General features: G+C 46.7%; 1 protein-coding gene across 7 annotated transcripts in view; it reads right to left on the bottom strand.

Moving 5' to 3' along the window:
- AUTS2 (activator of transcription and developmental regulator AUTS2) overlaps positions 1-17,317 on the bottom strand; it is a 777,204-nt gene that overhangs the window by 556,541 nt on the left and 203,346 nt on the right. For 5 of the 7 annotated variants that reach the window (XM_063402372.1, XM_063402375.1, XM_063402371.1 and 2 more), the window contains exon 2: positions 10,469-10,732. In XM_063402372.1, coding sequence (XP_063258442.1) covers positions 10,469-10,732 — 264 coding nt within the window. The remainder of the gene's footprint in view (positions 1-10,468; positions 10,733-17,317) is intronic. The other 2 variants (XM_063402376.1, XM_063402378.1) reach the window with 1 other exon arrangement.

Raw genomic sequence — 17,317 nt, forward strand, 5'->3', positions numbered from 1 at the left:
TCAAACCTCAGCTTCCAGTTCTACACCCATTCTTAGCTGTATTATTTTTATTGATTTAAGGACTAGAGCCTGGGGACAAGGTTAGCAGGGCAAGCTGAGTTTAGACCTGATGGCATTTTATGAGCAAACTTGGGGATTTCTCTCTTGTTTCTATGTCATGCAGAAAAGAGTTGCATGAGAGGGAGCTCAGTTCTTCTTTCCTAAGCCCTTGGATCGTTCACAACCTTTCCTCACCTGGGAAAGGGCACACAGGACGGGAACTCTGAGGTCAGTGACTCAGTCTTTGCTGTCAGGGACAGGAATGGCCCATGGCTTTTTATATGACCTAAATCAACTTGTGCCTGAAAACCAATTTTGTTCCTGCTTCCTTCTCTGACAATTTCTTGCAGGATCCAGCAAGCTTTGGGTTGAAGGCTTAACTTCTGCACTAGTTTACACCTCTGTCATATTTTGCCAAACTACCTTAAATAGCTCTGAGATGTCTCAGGATGTTCACACATGGACAGATCTAGAAAGACCAACACTGTGTTCCTGTGTCTTTGTTTTGCTGGATGGAGAGCACATTGTGTCTTCCATGTTACGGGGAATTGTGATTAAACTGCAATAGCAATTCTTCTTTAATCAGAGAAAGTGGAGATTTGCATTTTCTTAAAGCAGCTCCCTACAGCTCACAGAGCCCGGAGGAAGGAGAGACCAGGGGAGCAGCTGTGGCCAGAACAGGCCCCTGCACCCTCCTGAGTGAGGGGGGACTTGGCTACACGTTTAGATTTTTAAAGAAAGTCCACTCACAACAGAGTGACTCATTTCAATAGTCTTCAATAGCTGATCCAATACAGATGGATTAATCTGAAACTGATCTTACACTGACTATTAAAACATCGGAATCAGGAGTAGGTTTTTTTGTCACAGCCTGTACACTGTTGTTGATATTAGAGACAAACTTCCAACAGCTCTGGAAACACAAAACCACAGTAACTTTTGCAGTCTTCTATATAATCTATAAAAGTATTTGTATTCTTGTAACAAATTTAATGAAAATTCTTAAGGAAAACTGTTGCATTTTTGCTTATAGAACCCCACTGTATTTGAATATTGAGCAGTGAAGATTGTTGCAGAGAAGGGTCTGGAGGAAAGGAGCAGTTTGTTTTTCTGTTTTAGGAGTCATGGCCTTACACAGTAATGGCCTCACTGTGTTCTTCAACTGGCTCCACAACAGATCCAAATATCCACTGGAATTATCCAAGAGCACAGCAAGCTTAGAGACAACAATCACCTATGGCACATTTTGTAATAACAGAGGAGGCCCTCCTAGTGCACGTAACTCATATAGTGTTGCTAAACCATTAAACATAGGAAATGGGGGAATTAGATTTAGAAGTTTGTTCCATTTCAGTGGGTTTGGGCACAAATTAAGACGTCTTGATTTTATAAAATTGCAACTTACAGCTTTTGAAACTCCACAAAGCAGAGAACAACCTTCTCCAGGCTGAGAAAGATTATCAATAATTCTCCTAAGCTGTATACCCAGGTCAATTTTGCCAAAATGAAATAAATAGCACAAAGTTTAGAAGTGCACTCTGTTTCTTCCAGCAATGCCGTGCCACCTCTGGGGACACGGCAGCCTCTGGGGCTGCCCAGAGCCAGCCAGGCTAAATTCAGGGAAAGCTCAAAAACTCCACAATGGCCCCCTCAAGCACTGCAAACCACGAAAGCAACTGTGTGAGCTCCATCCTGGAATTTCACAGGGATTTACTGCACACTGCCATCCCCCTGCCCTCAGCTCCCCACTTGTGATAAATCCAGCCCCAAACGGAGCTGTGCAGACCCAGGACAGTCACAGCCTCCCTCCACATCCAGCTGGAACGAGCCAGCTGTAAAAGCAGCACTGCTGCCTTTAGTCCACCAAGAGACAGAACACAGCCCACTGAGCCATCAAGGCACTGCTTTTTCCCTTGGGAAGGCCAGACAGGGTTGGATTCTGCACCCCTTGGGGAGGGAACAGCTCCTCTCACTGCTGTTCACAGACACTTTGAAAGTGTCCCTGCACATTCTTCAGAGCCACGGCCTAGGTCTGTGCCCATGGATTACAGCTGGAGCTGGACCTAGGGCTGCAAAAGCCTAAGCAAGAGTTCAGGCATCCTTGGGAGGCTGACACCTCCTGTGGCTCCTCGCTGTGCCCCTGCAGCAGCCCCTGCTCCTGCCACCAGCAGTGCTGCAAACCCACCCTGTGCTGTGGGGAGCCACGCCAAACCCATCGCTCCCTCACCTCCTGCCCTGCTGAAATATGAGTTAGGAGAGGACAAAAATCAAGTAACGTGACTTATGCAATCTGAGTTTTCCTAACAAATGTGAGGATGAACTTCTGTGCTTACAATTAATCTGCAGGCAAACTCAGGTCAGAAGTCTTGGCCTAAATTTAGCTAGAATACAAAAAAATATTTTAAAAAGTTGTGGATGACTTCCTTTTTAAATTAAAAATGGTCACTTTATTATGCTGTCTTTTAATACTTAAGCTAGCATTTAATTTATCTCCAAGCAGTCTCAGTCAAAATTAATTTTTTGTTTAATTCCTTACTGGTAACACGCATGGAAACTTTTAAGACAGCAATTGATTGCATTGAACATTTAAAATATGGTTCACTTCCTGGCACATTTAAGAATCATTTAAGTTTTCAATTAAAGTAGGGTGCCAACATTAAAAGAAAAAAGATAATCCTGAGAGACAATAGCTGCTCTGTGCACAAGAAATTATTTTTTTTAAACTAACATTCTCAAGATAGCTAATTGATTCATATAATTAGGTTAGCCCAAAAGTGACTGCTTCTAGTCTCCTTTTTTTCAGTTGGAATTTGCTGGGAGTTTGTGTCACACTGGGTGGGTGGTGCACACAGGGGCGCTGCCTCTGCCACAGCATTACCTGGTCAGGTAACAGCCTGGTGACATCTCTGCAACTCTGTCTCAGAGCAAACTGGAGCCAGAACACGAAGTGAGATGCAGCAGGGCAGAGCAGAGACAGTGGCACTATTTGCATTAGAAATAAAAACATGCCAACATTGCTCATTTTCTTGCAAGCCTGATCACACTCAACACAACCACATGGGCAGGCGCAAGCACAGGAGGCAGAGAAACCCTTCAGGCTCTGCCACAGCCCAGGGGGGATCAGCTCACACCATCAGCCTCAGAGAAATGGGGGAGATCTTAACATCCCTCTGCTTGTTCCTGTGTCCAGGTGTGACCTCAGTTCCTCCCTGCTGCTCCTTGGCTGTACAAGCTCCAGAAGTATCACAGCAATCACAGGCACCATGCCAGGTGCCAATGGCCATTCCGAGTCCTGTTAAGGGACAATCCCCACTGCCCAACAGCTGATATTTCATCCAGAGTGCCCAAACACCAGCCTCTAACCAAGTTTTAAGCTTGTGTTGTTGTGTGTCTGCACCTGAGGATCTGTGCCTGCACTGGTGCTGGAGCTCATGCACAGCACTGAGCTGGGCACTGCACTCAGCAGCACAGACAGGATCACACCATCATACCACACACAGAGGTGCTGAGATCCAGGCATTTGCTACTTCAGCATCAATAAACAAATCTGGGTAGAGTTCCTCTTACCTTTGGCACATACACTCATTTACAGGACGGGGGCATGGCAAAAACAAAGCCCTTTTCTTCCACCCTCATCAGCCCTGCAAGGGAAGCTCTCCATGGAGAAGCCATTTTGAGTCCCTGGGACTTCCCAAAATGTATTTTTAAGCCTTCTAGCAGGGATAACATCCTTAGCAATCAATTTGACTCGTGATTACTATTTCAAACACAGGCTCATACCCAGACGAAAAAAGCACACTTACATGGCAATATATACAGAACAATAACATTGCCAGATGGTATAATACTGAGCAGAATTAATTTCACACATGATGTTTTCAAGGTGTTAAAATATGTCACAGCTTCTGCTAATAAAACATCTTCCTCTTCCCTCCTCCTTTTAAGAAAATGCTTCATTCCCACCAGCCTGTATTTTACATTATATGTGTTTCCATCCTGATAAGGGCAGCTGATTGCTTGCAAACCTAATTACAGTCAAATGAAAGTCTTTCAGAACCATCATTAGCAATTAGGACCTGCTGGATTTGCAGTGTATCATTTAGAGAGGTATAATTCAATAGCTTATTGAAAAATTGCAGGTGAAAGTGGTGATTATGAGGGGGGGACGCCTGTGACACGTCCCTGCAGGCGAGCGTGGGGTGGAGTGGCAGCTCCCGAGCCCTGAGCAGTGTGTGCAGGGTTTGCTGTGCCTGAGCACAGCCCTGCCCGGCCAGAGCAGCATCCCGGGCCCGGCTGTGCCCTCCCCACCCTGGCTTTGTGTGTGCTCTCCTGGAATCCAAAATGCCCATTCAGGAGCTCGGGGAAGCCATGGGGGATGCGCGGCACGGAACAACAGGAGCACGAAGCCACACACATCATTTTCCAGTCCTTTTTGCAGAGAACAACAGCCTTTTCTGTGCCCGTTGAGCTCAATTATATATTATCAGGGCCCAGAAGTTGTTTGGATGCTTTTGAGCAGCTGGGTGCCTTCACAGATGACGCACTGGATACGGTGGCTGCGGGTTAAGTGCAGCTGGAGATTTCTGTGGCCTCTGATCAGAGGCAAACAGCAGTGGAGAATCACCAAATGCTTGTAATTCAAGCACTGTTTGTCACCCACGGCGGTTTCCAAACGGGAAACGAGCAGGGGACTGAATGGCAGCCCAGCTTTCAGCACATGCTCCCACACAGGCAGGAATCCACACACTGTGCATGTGTGAAAATAAAGTGTGGGTCCCTGCCAAGGGTGGAATTACCAACTGGCCAGCATGAAGCACTCAGCATTTCCACAGCACAGGTGGACTGGACAAACTGAGCTGGACAGTAGCAGAGACAGAGGATCCTCATCACAAAACCTGCCCCCTCTCAAGGTATCCCCCTCTATGTGTAACATGTGTAACATTTACCCCTGAAAAACCCCACACAGCCCAGCCTACACCTCTGCAAAGCCTCACCTCTTCATCCCTTCCCCACAGATCTCTTTTCCTTTTTCTATCCTACAAAGGGTTCTCAAAGCCCGGATCTACCCATTCCCTTTATCACATGAGCCTCTTCTCCCACTGTATTTCTACACCCACTCATGCTGTGATGTAACCTCAAAGCACAGTTACCCAAACATGGCCCTTTCTATTCTTTCAGAGCCATAACCTGATTTTCTTTTTCATCATTTCATGGGTTATTTTTTAAATTAAATGTTGTTTGATGGGGTAGATTAATAACCAGTGCTTTGAGTGACTTGATACCAAGTTCTGTTAAACCAGTGGCTCCTCCAAGTCCTGTTGTTGGTGACACTTGCTGTAGGTGCCTCCAGACTTTTGGCAACACTGGCACAGAATCAAACCACGCTGTGTAGGCTGCAGTACAAACAGCAAATCCACTCATTTCAAAGTGTCTGCACTGGTATTTTGAATCTGAAAAAAACCCCTCAAACAAGAAACTTCTCCGTTTACATACAGAATGGGAATATTATCTCCCCTTCCATCAATGTGTGGCCATATCCCTGCTGGCCTGATCCTGGCTGGTAGTGCTCCCAAGGCAGGTGACTGTCCCACATTGCACCAGTCAGCACTGGTGTTTCCTGTCACTTCACACAAAGCCTCAGACCTCCAGCAGTGCAAAAGCAGCCCCAAAATCCCACACACAGCTTCCAATCCCTGTGCTGCCCTGCACGAGGTGGTTTCACAGCCCAGGTGTTCCTTCCTGATCTTCAGAAGTTTTACAGGCACTGAAATCTACTGGCTGCCAGTAAAGGAATCCCAAATCCCAGCAGCAATGTTCAAGGAGGTTCAAACCTTTATCACTCACTCGGGGTGATGCGTGCTGTAGGCAGGATTTCCAAGGTGTCTGACCTCACACTGCACAGACATATCCCCATCTCTTCCCTTGCACAGAGCTACAGCAGGGAGCCCAAGAAATGAAACAGTTCTCGGTGGCTGAGTATCGTACTCGTAGCCCACCCACAACTTCATTTTCAATTAGCAGCTCTTAGAAAAGTAGTAATGAAAGCAGTTGCTAAAGAGCACTCGGATGTCATTGAGAGCCTGCAAACCCAAACTGTAAATAGCACATTGTAGATCGCTTGTCAGCACAGTCGGCTCTCCCCGGGATCACAGTGCCGGTGACAATCCAGCCCATCTGCTCCGCTGCCCGCCCGGTGCCACCGCAGCCCGGAGCTGCCGCCGCCTCCCCCCGCGCCCGGAGCCGCCTGTGCCGGCGGGGCTGGGCCTGCCCTGCCCGGGCACGGCTCGACACACGGGGATGGCACCTCTGCGACAGGCACACGGGGATGGCACCTCTGCGACAGGCACACGGGGATGGCACCTCTGCCCCACGGCTGTGCTGTGCCAGGGCTCGGCACACGGGGATGGCACCTCTGCGACAGGCATACGGGCATGGCACCTCTGCCCCACGGCTGTGCTGTGCCAGGGCTCGGCACACGGGGATGGCACCTCTGCCCCACGGCTGTGCTGCCAGGGCTCGGCACACGGGGATGGCACCTCTGCGACAGGCACACGGGCATGGCACCTCTGCGACAGGCACACGGGCATGGCACCTCTGCCCCACGGCTGTGCCGCCAGGGCACACGGGGATGGCACCTCTGCAACAGGCACACGGGCATGGCACCTCTGCCCACGGCTCTGCTGTGCCAGGGCTCGGCACACGGGGATGGCACCTCTGCGACAGGCACACGGGCATGGCACCTCTGCCCCACGGCTGTGCTGTGCCAGGGCACACGGGGATGGCACCTCTGCCCCACGGCTGTGCTGTGCAGGGCACACGGGGATGGCACCTCCGCACCGCGGGACAGCGGTGCTGGCACTGACTCAACGCAGGGCTCCGAGGGGTGCTCCCAAGTGACCGTGGCAGGCGACAGCTACGGCAGGGGACAGCTACGGCAGGGGACAACGGTGGCAGGGGACAGCGATGGCAGGGGACAGCGATGGCAGGGGACAGTGATGGCAGGGGACAGCGATGGCTGTCCAAGGCAGCCGCCCGAAGGCTCTGCAGTCTCACGTTTAAGGTGCACAGATTCACGGTGAGACTGCCAAAGGGATCGTGGACTTAATTCTGAGAAGGAACAGCTTCAACCCTCCCCTCCCACCCCTTTAATTGATTCAGGTAATGGACTATGAGGTGAAAGCCAATGGTTTATAACACTTGTCGCTGGGGACTGCCAGAGTCAGCAGTGTATCTTCTGCTGCTGTTCCTCCCATTTTTCCTTTATCTCATTACAATTTACCTCCTAATTCATTTCTCCATCGTGACTTTTCTTCCCTCTATTTATCATCCACCTCCTATTTATTAGCATTTGTCTCCTTCCCTGCACTCCTGCAGGGATTGGGGTTTGATATTCTGGACGCGTCTCTGGGATGGGGTGGCGAAGGCAGAGCCCAGCAGCTGCTCCCTCTCACTCACACGTGAGGCAGCCAAGGCACCCCTTGCCCAACACACACACTGCTGGCTTAGAAGCAGATCCACAGAAAATCCTCTTCTGCAAGAAGATGCAAGAACCTCCCAGCAGATGAAAAAAAACAGTGAAGGAAATGGTGGAGGTAGCAAAAGTCGTCTTCTGTTCTTTCCAAATCACACACCCACTGAACAAAGAGAAATGATCCTTCTCTCTCATTATCAAATACTCTCAACCCTCCTTCTGCCCTGCAAGCTCATTGTTTCCTGGTGTGACCCACTGTGCTCAGACCTCGAGGAATGAAATCTCATTAAAACCCATTTAAAAATGTTTGCCACCCTTTTACTAGTTTAAAAATGTTCATTTTAAGATTTCCAAATGATTTTTACAGAAAGCACATAAAAACATGCCATCACCAATTAACGTAAAGGAAATTAAATTTAAAACGCTGGAGAAATATTCTGATGAGTCTTATGTTTGCTTAACGCCAACTAAAATTTCCTTGAGGCATTTAATAAGTACATTTATAAAAGCTCACAAAGCAGAGTTCAAAAGTCTTCTTGCTAGTAAAATATGAGCCTTAATTAACCTACAGTTTCACATTTTCTGGATTTCAATAAACCTGTAGGCATTTCAGCAGAGCTGGATAAATACCTGCATGAATACTGCAAGGATTTTCTCTGAAAACTAATTAGCAATGCTTTCAATAGCTGACTTCAACTAAATCTGTTTGACAAGGGAGCTTCATACCCTAAATCCTGCAGTGAGAGTTACTTGCAGCAGATAACAGATTTCACAGGAAAGCATATCCAACAGGACTGTCAGCCACTGGAAAAACTATGAACGAGATCTCCAGGTATAAAACCCTTCCCAGCAAGGACAGACTGCAGCCAAGGTCTTATGTGACAGCTCTGAGATTGCATCCTGCCATCCAGTTACAGTAATCACAGGTGACAATTCAGGATTCCCCCAGGCACAGGAGAGGCAGGATAAATTGTTTGTGTATCAAATAGAAAGCCCTAATATAGCAAGGACACTGTATACATGCAGGAGCCTCCTGAACTCTCAGTGGCTCCAGTCACTGCTGCTGTGTCACACACAAAGCACAGTGGCCCCAGCTCCTGGCTCACTGCCCTCTGAGAAGGTTGGCCAGCAAATCTTCTCCTTCAGGAGCCCAGGGATTCTGTGGGAGGGACCTGGGTGGGGAAAGCAACCCAAGCTGTGCAGCCAAGAGTCACTTGAGCAAGAAAAGTGTGACATGATAGGAAAAAAATATGCTGAGAATTTATCAATCTCCTTCTTTTGTGTCCTTCACCATGTGTCTTGAAAGAGGACAGAAAACGCTTACCCAAAACTCTTTTTATAGGTGGTGAGCATGTCTTTCCAAAGAACTTTTGCAGTCTTTTCCATGGTATCTTTTTTCCATGTTAAGTGCCAAAGCTGTATATGTTTGTCAGCACTGTTCATAAGACTTAAATGTTCTTATCTGAGCAGCTCTACTTCTACCAAGTGTGTTACATTTATATTGAGCAAGATACTTTATTTCCTCTCAGTCTTATGCCTTAGGAATTAAGCAGTGTATTCAGATTTATCAGCTCAAAGGAAAAGCATTTTCCATGACATCTGTCAACTCAATACCTTCCAAGCCAATGCATATTCATTCCCAAAATCACCACCTCACAAATAATCTCCATCAGCAGTGAGGCCAATTTCCTTCACAGATTACATTCTAGGCAGAAAGGTTCCACCTGAGATTAGGCTCCAATAGGAGAGTTCACAATGCACACAGTCAGTCCTGTTGCCCAAAGCAGACACATCTGACAGACCAAAACAGAGCAGAGACCACAGAGCTGAACACAGGAAACAGCCAAGGAAACACAGCAGCCTTCAGTATCTACTGATAATGGAATCATTACCAAGTAAAATTAAACCAGGAGAAACACCTTTAACAGCTGGTAGTGTAGAACAGGCATTTTACCGTTTCCTTGCTCTGCTGAAGTACTGTATAATCTCTTAGTATACTCCTATATACAGTTTAACGTATAGGCTTCCAAATTATCATAAAAACTTATATCTTTCCAGCTTCTCTAACGCTGCATATCACAATTGAATACAACTCAGCATACTTGTCATCCTTAATGTTCCTTCCATCTCCCCGAACTCACAAAATGAGAAGCAGTGAATTCTCACCGTTTGCTACAAGTTTCTCTGCAAAGCAAAATTTGGTTTGCACTAAACAAGGATGAAAACTGATTCCATGAATATCAACCATCCCCATTAAATGTTTAAATTTTGGTTCAAGAGTCCTTATTATTACTCAAATACAGGCAAAAGCTGACCTAGTCACTACTACTATGTGCTATTATCAGCATCATAGAAATCACACCTGTCACGTTCCTTGAAAAACTCAACAAACACAACACTGCATGGTCATAAAGAGAAATTAAATGTTTTCAGCCTCAAGCTTTGCAATCCTGGATGTTGCCTGCTCACTTCTACCCCTGTTGGGAAGGCAGAAGTTCTTGCTTAGGGTGGGTGATCAGTAACCCAGGGGAGCAGACACCAGCACCACTGACACCTCACAAATGAGCTCCCCACATTCTAATGAGCCTCCGAGCTTTGCCTTGATTAACAGCTGCCCTTCTTGCAATTGCCTCACCTCACCCTGGAGGCTCAGAGGCTCTTCTGCTTCTGTGTACAAAGCCTGAAGACAGGAAGGTCTTTATAGGACAAAGTTGGCCTCGCAATCACAGAGTCCCCATTTGTTTGCTGTGACAGTCTCACAGCCAGCCTGCAGAAAGCTCTTCCCACCTTTACACATTTATTAATCAGATCAGCATCAAGGCACCACCTGCTCTCCCTCTCAGTCCCTCTGCCACTGTAGGACACCGCACCACGCCGCACACAAGAGCCCGACAACAAAACAGCTACAAAAGTATTGAAATCAGCGATCACACAAAATGAGAAATTGCTTTTACATACCATGAGCCAACGGGCAGAGCCCTCCCTCCCCGCAGCAGGAAACTTGTCTCCCACCTGTCTGAGCCCCTTCGGTAACTTCTTCCTTTTCCCAAGGTGCTGGCACAGGTTTCGGTCATTTTCCCGGTCGGAGCTGTACTGGTGGTGGTGGAGTCTGTTCTTTTTTGGAAGATACGACAGTCCATTGGTAAGTGCTTCCCTCTTCTTCTTGGCTAGAGGATTCTGTCGCTTCTCCACACGTTCCTGAGGTTTCAGGGCTACGTCCTTCTGCAGAGAGAGGAGAAAAGCACAGTGGTCAAACTACAGCTCTGCTTGGGTTCTGGGTGACCAGCAAAGCACTCTCAGGGCAGTGCTGCAGTCACCAGAAAAGGAACAAACACACTCTTCACTGATGTCCTCTGAATCAAGAGACAGGTAAATGATGAATAAAATTGGCAGGATGAAGTGAGTGCGTGGAAGGAGACACATCCCCCCTGAGACTTCATACAGTCAACCTCAATTCTCATTGGCATCTCATGTATCAAGACAGCACACATTTAGAAGACAGCATTTGTTTATCATGCTTAAATTAACAATCTGCTTTGATTGAAACAATGCTTGACTTTTCAATATTCATTCTTATTATTTGTCATATTTGAGAAGCCAAGGCACGAGCTGACCTAAATCCAATTAGGGCCAATGAATCTCCCCTGACTCCAGGGCTTGCTTCCCTCAGGCCTGACTTAAGCAGAGATTTCCAAATCTCAGGGAGAGGGGTGAAAAGTGCATGAAAAAAGCAACTTGTATTTGAAAACTGTGGCACTGACCCTTTAACCCCCAGAATCAATGTCTGTCTATAAAAAAAACACTCCACTCTTGTAACACAAATGTAAGTTTTGTCACTTAGCCCACAGCTGTTTTCTTACAAATAACCTGCAACACACAGAATCCCTATTTTCAGATGAATGTTACTTGAAATGAACCTTTTTCAACAGCACAGAATTAAAGGCTAGAGGAAGAGGAGGCTGGAGAATTCATTAGGAGAGAAGAATGAGAAGCTATTGAGAAGATGTTAATTACAGTGCAGATTCTGCATCCAATAAATGCAACGTGCTGAGTCACATCTGCTCCCAGAGCTGCCCTCGTTGGGGTCTGGTGCTCCCTGTGAGGGGAGGTTACTGAAGCTGGGCCGTGCCTCCAGCACTCTCTGCTAACCTGCCTGGCTGCTTGGGCCAGAAGCTTCCATGCCCACCATAAAGTGCTGGGTAATATACTATAGTCAATAAAATATACTCAATATTATAACTGACAGCAGGAAGGGCTATTGGTCCCTGTGTCACATAAAGACTGAGGCTCAGGAAAATATAATTTGAATTATGGCACCTTTTAATGCAAAAAAACATGCCTAAAGGCAAAAGAGCAGTTTGGCTTTAATTAAAGACTGCTCCCTAAATGACTCTCTAAAACACAAGAGCTTCACAAAATTCATAACTGAAACCAACGAGATGATTAATTAAACTGAAGACAGTCATTGTTCAAATTTGATATTTAGCAAAGGGAACGATTTTACAGGCATTCAAGATGGGAGTACTGAACAGAAGCTATAAGGCATTTTTTCTACCTTTTCTTCACACCACAGGAGATACCCTGGGCTTTTCTTCACGGTGTTATTCATATCCAAAAAGTTAGAAGCCTTATCCAACCTCATGAAAGAGAACTTGAGCATCCTTAGCTGCAACACAGGATCAGTAATTTAAGAAAACTCCTGTGTCTGCTCACTGGTCCCTCCCTGGCTCGACTGAAAAGGAGCTCAGGAGTAGCACTGGTCTTCCTAAAATGCTTTGGGATCTCCTTGTGCACAAGCAGAGGGATCCTACAGAGCTACCCAAGGAAATTAAAAGCAGGAACAACCCCTTTTCTCAGCACACCTACTGCCTCCCTTCCCAGGAAGGTTTCAGGTTTTGCTGCTCGCCATAAATGCAGGAAGGCAAATTCTCAGGGGCAGTAACCATTTCACCAGTGCTCCCCATCAACAGCATCCACAAACACACCTGGACAGCAAGGGCAGGTTATAAAATAGCAGATATTTTATGGTAGAACTGATTTGTAACTTAGGATAGCTGTCATGCTGCTAACAATTCTTTCTCTCAGGTCAGCATAAAAAATATCCAGTGTTTTATGAGTAGAACATTATGCCAGCAAAGACTTCTGTTAAAACCCATTGCTCATGTGTGTAGATACAAATGGTATTCAGGAGGATTCACTCTAAATGTGAAAGGCTGAAGGAATAAACAGAGAGGAAACTTTCTGAAAAAAAATCTTCTAATGACTAAGTAGCTTTTGTGGGATTTTTATCCCCCAGCTGTGAGTGATCTAAATGAAACAGTGGCAGGCTTCCAGAAGCTTATAAAATGTTTGATGGGGCCAGGAACTCCCATCAAGAAATGACTTGTTCCTATTAGCTTTAAGGGGGTGTGAGATGGGTCAGGCTCAGCAGATCACTGTGGATGTTCCTGGGAGGGCCCTTCCTCAGAGCCCATGTTCCAGACATCTGCAGGGGCCTCACAAATTGTCAGATACACCCAAAGAACGCAGAGCTCAGGAGAGCTGGGAGCAAGGAACCTGCTCCCACACCTGTGGCAAAGAGCAGTGACACCAAATCCACCAAGGCTTCCCCACCCTGGATGGAAAGGCACCTTCCAAGGCAGAAGGAAGGACTGGCAGGAATGTTCAAAATTAAGGAACGTTCCTCTTCTGCTCACAAGCAAAGAGAGGCCAAGAAGCTCCAGACATGCCTAACTTGTGAAAGGGGCTTTAAATCCTGTTTGGTGAGTGGGCTTGCTGTGAAATTTAGCTGTCAGAATTGGTGTTTAGACAGCCCTGTTCTGCCAGAAGAGCTGTCTGCTTTTCACCAGCTGACACCACAGTGGGAAAACCACAGAGTGCTGGGGATCAAACCCTCTGTGAGGGACCTGTGGGGCAGAGCCTCTCGTGGATTGCAACAGGGACACGACTTGGCCTGAAAATAAATGTGTACATAGAAATGTGTGTTAAATTCCTCATCTGCAGACTGGATGAGGGCATGATAAAAGAATAAAACTCAGACACAGGTGGACAAGATGCATTAAAAGTGGCTTGAATGGAGCTCTCCCAGGGTGTTCTCCTCGTGTTTGGGGGTGCAGATTGCCTGGGACTGTCTCAGATCCTGCCCTGTGGAGCCCTGGGCTCTGGAGGCAGTGCTTGGCTGGGAACCACAGCCCTGCATAAATCACTTCCCCACTTGCTGCCCTTTCTCCCTCGTCCCATTTTTATCTTTCCCTTGTTTAGATAGGACAATAGCTGTACCATGCCGTGTGCTAGTACATTAGCCAGCACAATCTTAATTACAGACTTCAGGCATCATCATGATTAGAGTAATAAGCTGTAATTACTCTAAGGTGACAGGACTGCACAGACCTTATCTACATAGATAAGAAGATGTAGTAATATTTCATGTCGAGACGTATTTTTCAGCAGCTACCCACGGAGTGGATTCAGCCTGAGCAGCAGACCCCATGAACACTTCCAGTCTCTAATGGAGGTTTTTCTCCTCTCCTGCCAGCATACAAGCCCACACATTATTAAGTAAATCCTACAAACATATTAGGCACAGTTTAAAACCATCTCTTTCAGAGATATCTTTCATCAGTAAAGTGCCTTAAGTGTATCAGGAAGGTGACTTAAATGTATAAATATGTAATTACACGCAATTCAATACAAAAGCGCATTAATATTTATGAGTGTACCGTATAATCTAAAAAAATTTCCATTTGTTTCATTTCTCTTGGGCACATTAATCAGGCTGATCCTGCTGCAGGTGCCCTGGTGGGGCAGGGCCTGTGGTGCAGAGCAGGCTCCTGCCCAGTGGGGCCCTGCATTCACCTGGCTCCAGCCCTGTCCTAGCCCAGGGCAGGAGAGGCAGCCCCTGGCTCCATCCGATCATTTCTCAAGGCAGGAGGCTTGAAGGACACACTCCATTCTCATCAGGTCATTCAGGGAGCTGTGCCTGATTTATTTCAGTCCATCTTCTTGCTACATAAATGGCAACTCATGGATTAAAAATCAGACTCTGAGTGGCGGCAGAGCGGGGCTTTGTGGGGTACACACATCCCCCCAAGAACCCACCCCAGAGCCACCCCCTCACTGCCCTCCCTCCTGCCCCTGCCCTCTGACAACAACCTAAAAACTACACGTGAATAACTCTTCACTCCTTATCACAGGATTTTTTATGGGAATGCTGGATGAAAAACAGCCCTGTGAATGCAGTGTGTACCAAATACACTGCAGACATTTCTCTGCATGAACATTTCAGGTGCTGCTCAGGGATTCCAAGCCTCAACCTTTCCAAACCATCCTTGTGCATTAGTATTACAATACCAGTGTCGTGAAAACTTATTTTCTGAATTTGCACTTGATGTGACCTCAGTAAAATACAGCTTTTAAAAACTGATTATTAAAAACAGGAGTAGTTTACACTGCATTGCTAGTTAAACCAAATTACAGTTGCAACAATCCATAATTATATTCCAGTTATTTGCTCCTCAGGTTCTTGCTAAAGTCTTCTACAGCTTTGTATCAGAGCCCAACAATTTATCCTTCACTCCAAGAATAAAGTATAAAGAAATTAGACTTTTTTTTTAAACATCAAATTGTCATGAAATGTCAATGTAATGCTCCACTTTAAACACAAATATTTAGAAAATCAAGCCTGAAGCTGCCAGTCTGCTCCGTTCACTGTTCAGACATCCAAATGTCCCTGTCAAGCAGAAGTGTAAGAAAGGCACTTCTGGAGCCTTCCAAGGCACAAACAATTCACATTTGATCGGGAACACTAGTGCAGAAGGAAGAAGCCAATTAAGGGGAAAGAAAATACATTTTCAGTAGCTACAAAAGTCGATTTGAAATTCTTTCCCAGTTCCATCCCGAGCCCAGGACAGCCCGGCCCCTCCGCCTGCTGTCAGCTCCGGGGATGGACGGGACGTGAGGGGAAGCAAGAAACAGCCAAGGGAACAGCACAGAAACAGAAAGGATGGCAAAACCACCACCCCACCCTCACCCACCACACTGGGTACAGAGGCTGAGCTTGCAGGAAATCAGGATGCATGCAGGGAACAGCTGAGAGACATCCTGCAGCTTGGCCAGCACAGAATCCCAGAAGGGTTTGGGTTGGAGGGACCTCAAAGCCCACCCAGTGCCACCCCTGCCATGGCAGGGACACCTCCCACTGTCCCAGGCTGCTCCAGCCCCAGTGTCCAGCCTGGCCTTGGGCACTGCCAGGGATCCAGGGGCAGCCACAGCTGCTCTGGGCACCTGTGCCAGGGCCTGCCCACCCTCCCAGGGAAGCATCACAGGGTGGCAATCCCTGGCTGGGAACTCAGGACAGCAACCTGCACAAACCAAACCCAAACCTGAACCCAAACCTGCACAAACTGAACCCAAACCTGCACAAACTGAACCCAAAACTGCACAAACTGAACCCAAAACTGACAAAACTGAACCCAAACCTGAACCCAAACCTGCACAAACTGAACCCAAACCTGCACAAACCGAACCCAAACCTGAACCCAAACCTGCACAAACTGAACCCAAACCTGCACAAACTGAACCCAAAACTGCACAAACTGAACCCAAAACTGACAAAACTGAACCCAAACCTGAACCCAAACCTGCACAAACTGAACCCAAACCTGCACAAACCGAACCCAAACCTGAACCCAAACCTGCACAAACTGAACCCAAAACTGAACCCAAACCTGTATAAACTGAACCCAAACCTGACAAAACTGAACCCAAACCTGCACAAATTGAACCCAAACCTGCACAAACAGCTGCACAAACTGAACCAAACCCCCTCAGAAACACTGTTAATCTGAGGGTACCCAATTTGCCATCACATCCTGACAGTCCCCATCAACTCCTACTGTGTTTCTGTTACATTGGAGAATTTTTACAGCTGATGGATGAAAATGCCCCAAATCTTCAATATCTCTCTCATGTTTCATCATTTGCTGTTTTAATTCCAGCAGAAACAAGATGTAAAGGTCTGAAAATAATGCACTGACTAGTCCCTCTAACGAAAATCAGAAAATAAAATGAGATGCTTTTAATAACCATTAATTTATCTCCAGGTAAAATAGTTAAATGTACTGTGTATTCTTCTGATGAACAACTAGATTCTCAGAAGCATTTCTCTAGGGGAAAGAATGCAAACATTCTTAAAATAATGCTGAGGAAAAGGAAGGCAGGTGTAAATCCCAGCGCAAAAGAGAAAAGGATTCTCATGTCACTATTATGGTATTTTAAAACACAAGGGACTGGTGAAGAGAGGTGTGATGTCAACTATACTGGGTGCAGTAGCCCATCCACTAATCCCAGCAATTCCTGCAAGCCACAAGACCTCCACAGAAAGGTTTAATCTTGTTTTGTTTGCTTTGATTCCACAAAGCTGCAATCCATTGCTGCCTGCATCTCCCCGGAATGTGAGAACAAAGGGGTTCAGTGTTGTGCAGGAGGGGCTGTGCAGCAGAGTGGGGACCAAGGCAGTGCCAGGCTGGGGTGGGTGCAGAGGAAGGGGAACAAGAGCAGAGCAAGCTGCTGTCTGCTCCAGACACTTGTGTGAAAGAGCTGCTGTGGCAAAGAGATTGCTTTGATTTTTCATCCCAAATCATGCGTTAACAATAGCACTGATAAACAGAAGGCTCCCATTCAGGTCCTGCCATGTAAATTACGCACAAAAATACATTAAGGCAACATTATTGAGGTTACAAAGTCAAGGGCTGGGAAGTTATGAAAGGCCAGGATTAAGGCTGCAGCCACCACCTTAATTCAGGCCTC

This window comes from Prinia subflava, chromosome 8, assembly GCF_021018805.1.
Source record: "Prinia subflava isolate CZ2003 ecotype Zambia chromosome 8, Cam_Psub_1.2, whole genome shotgun sequence".
Taxonomy (NCBI): Eukaryota; Metazoa; Chordata; class Aves; order Passeriformes; family Cisticolidae; genus Prinia; species Prinia subflava.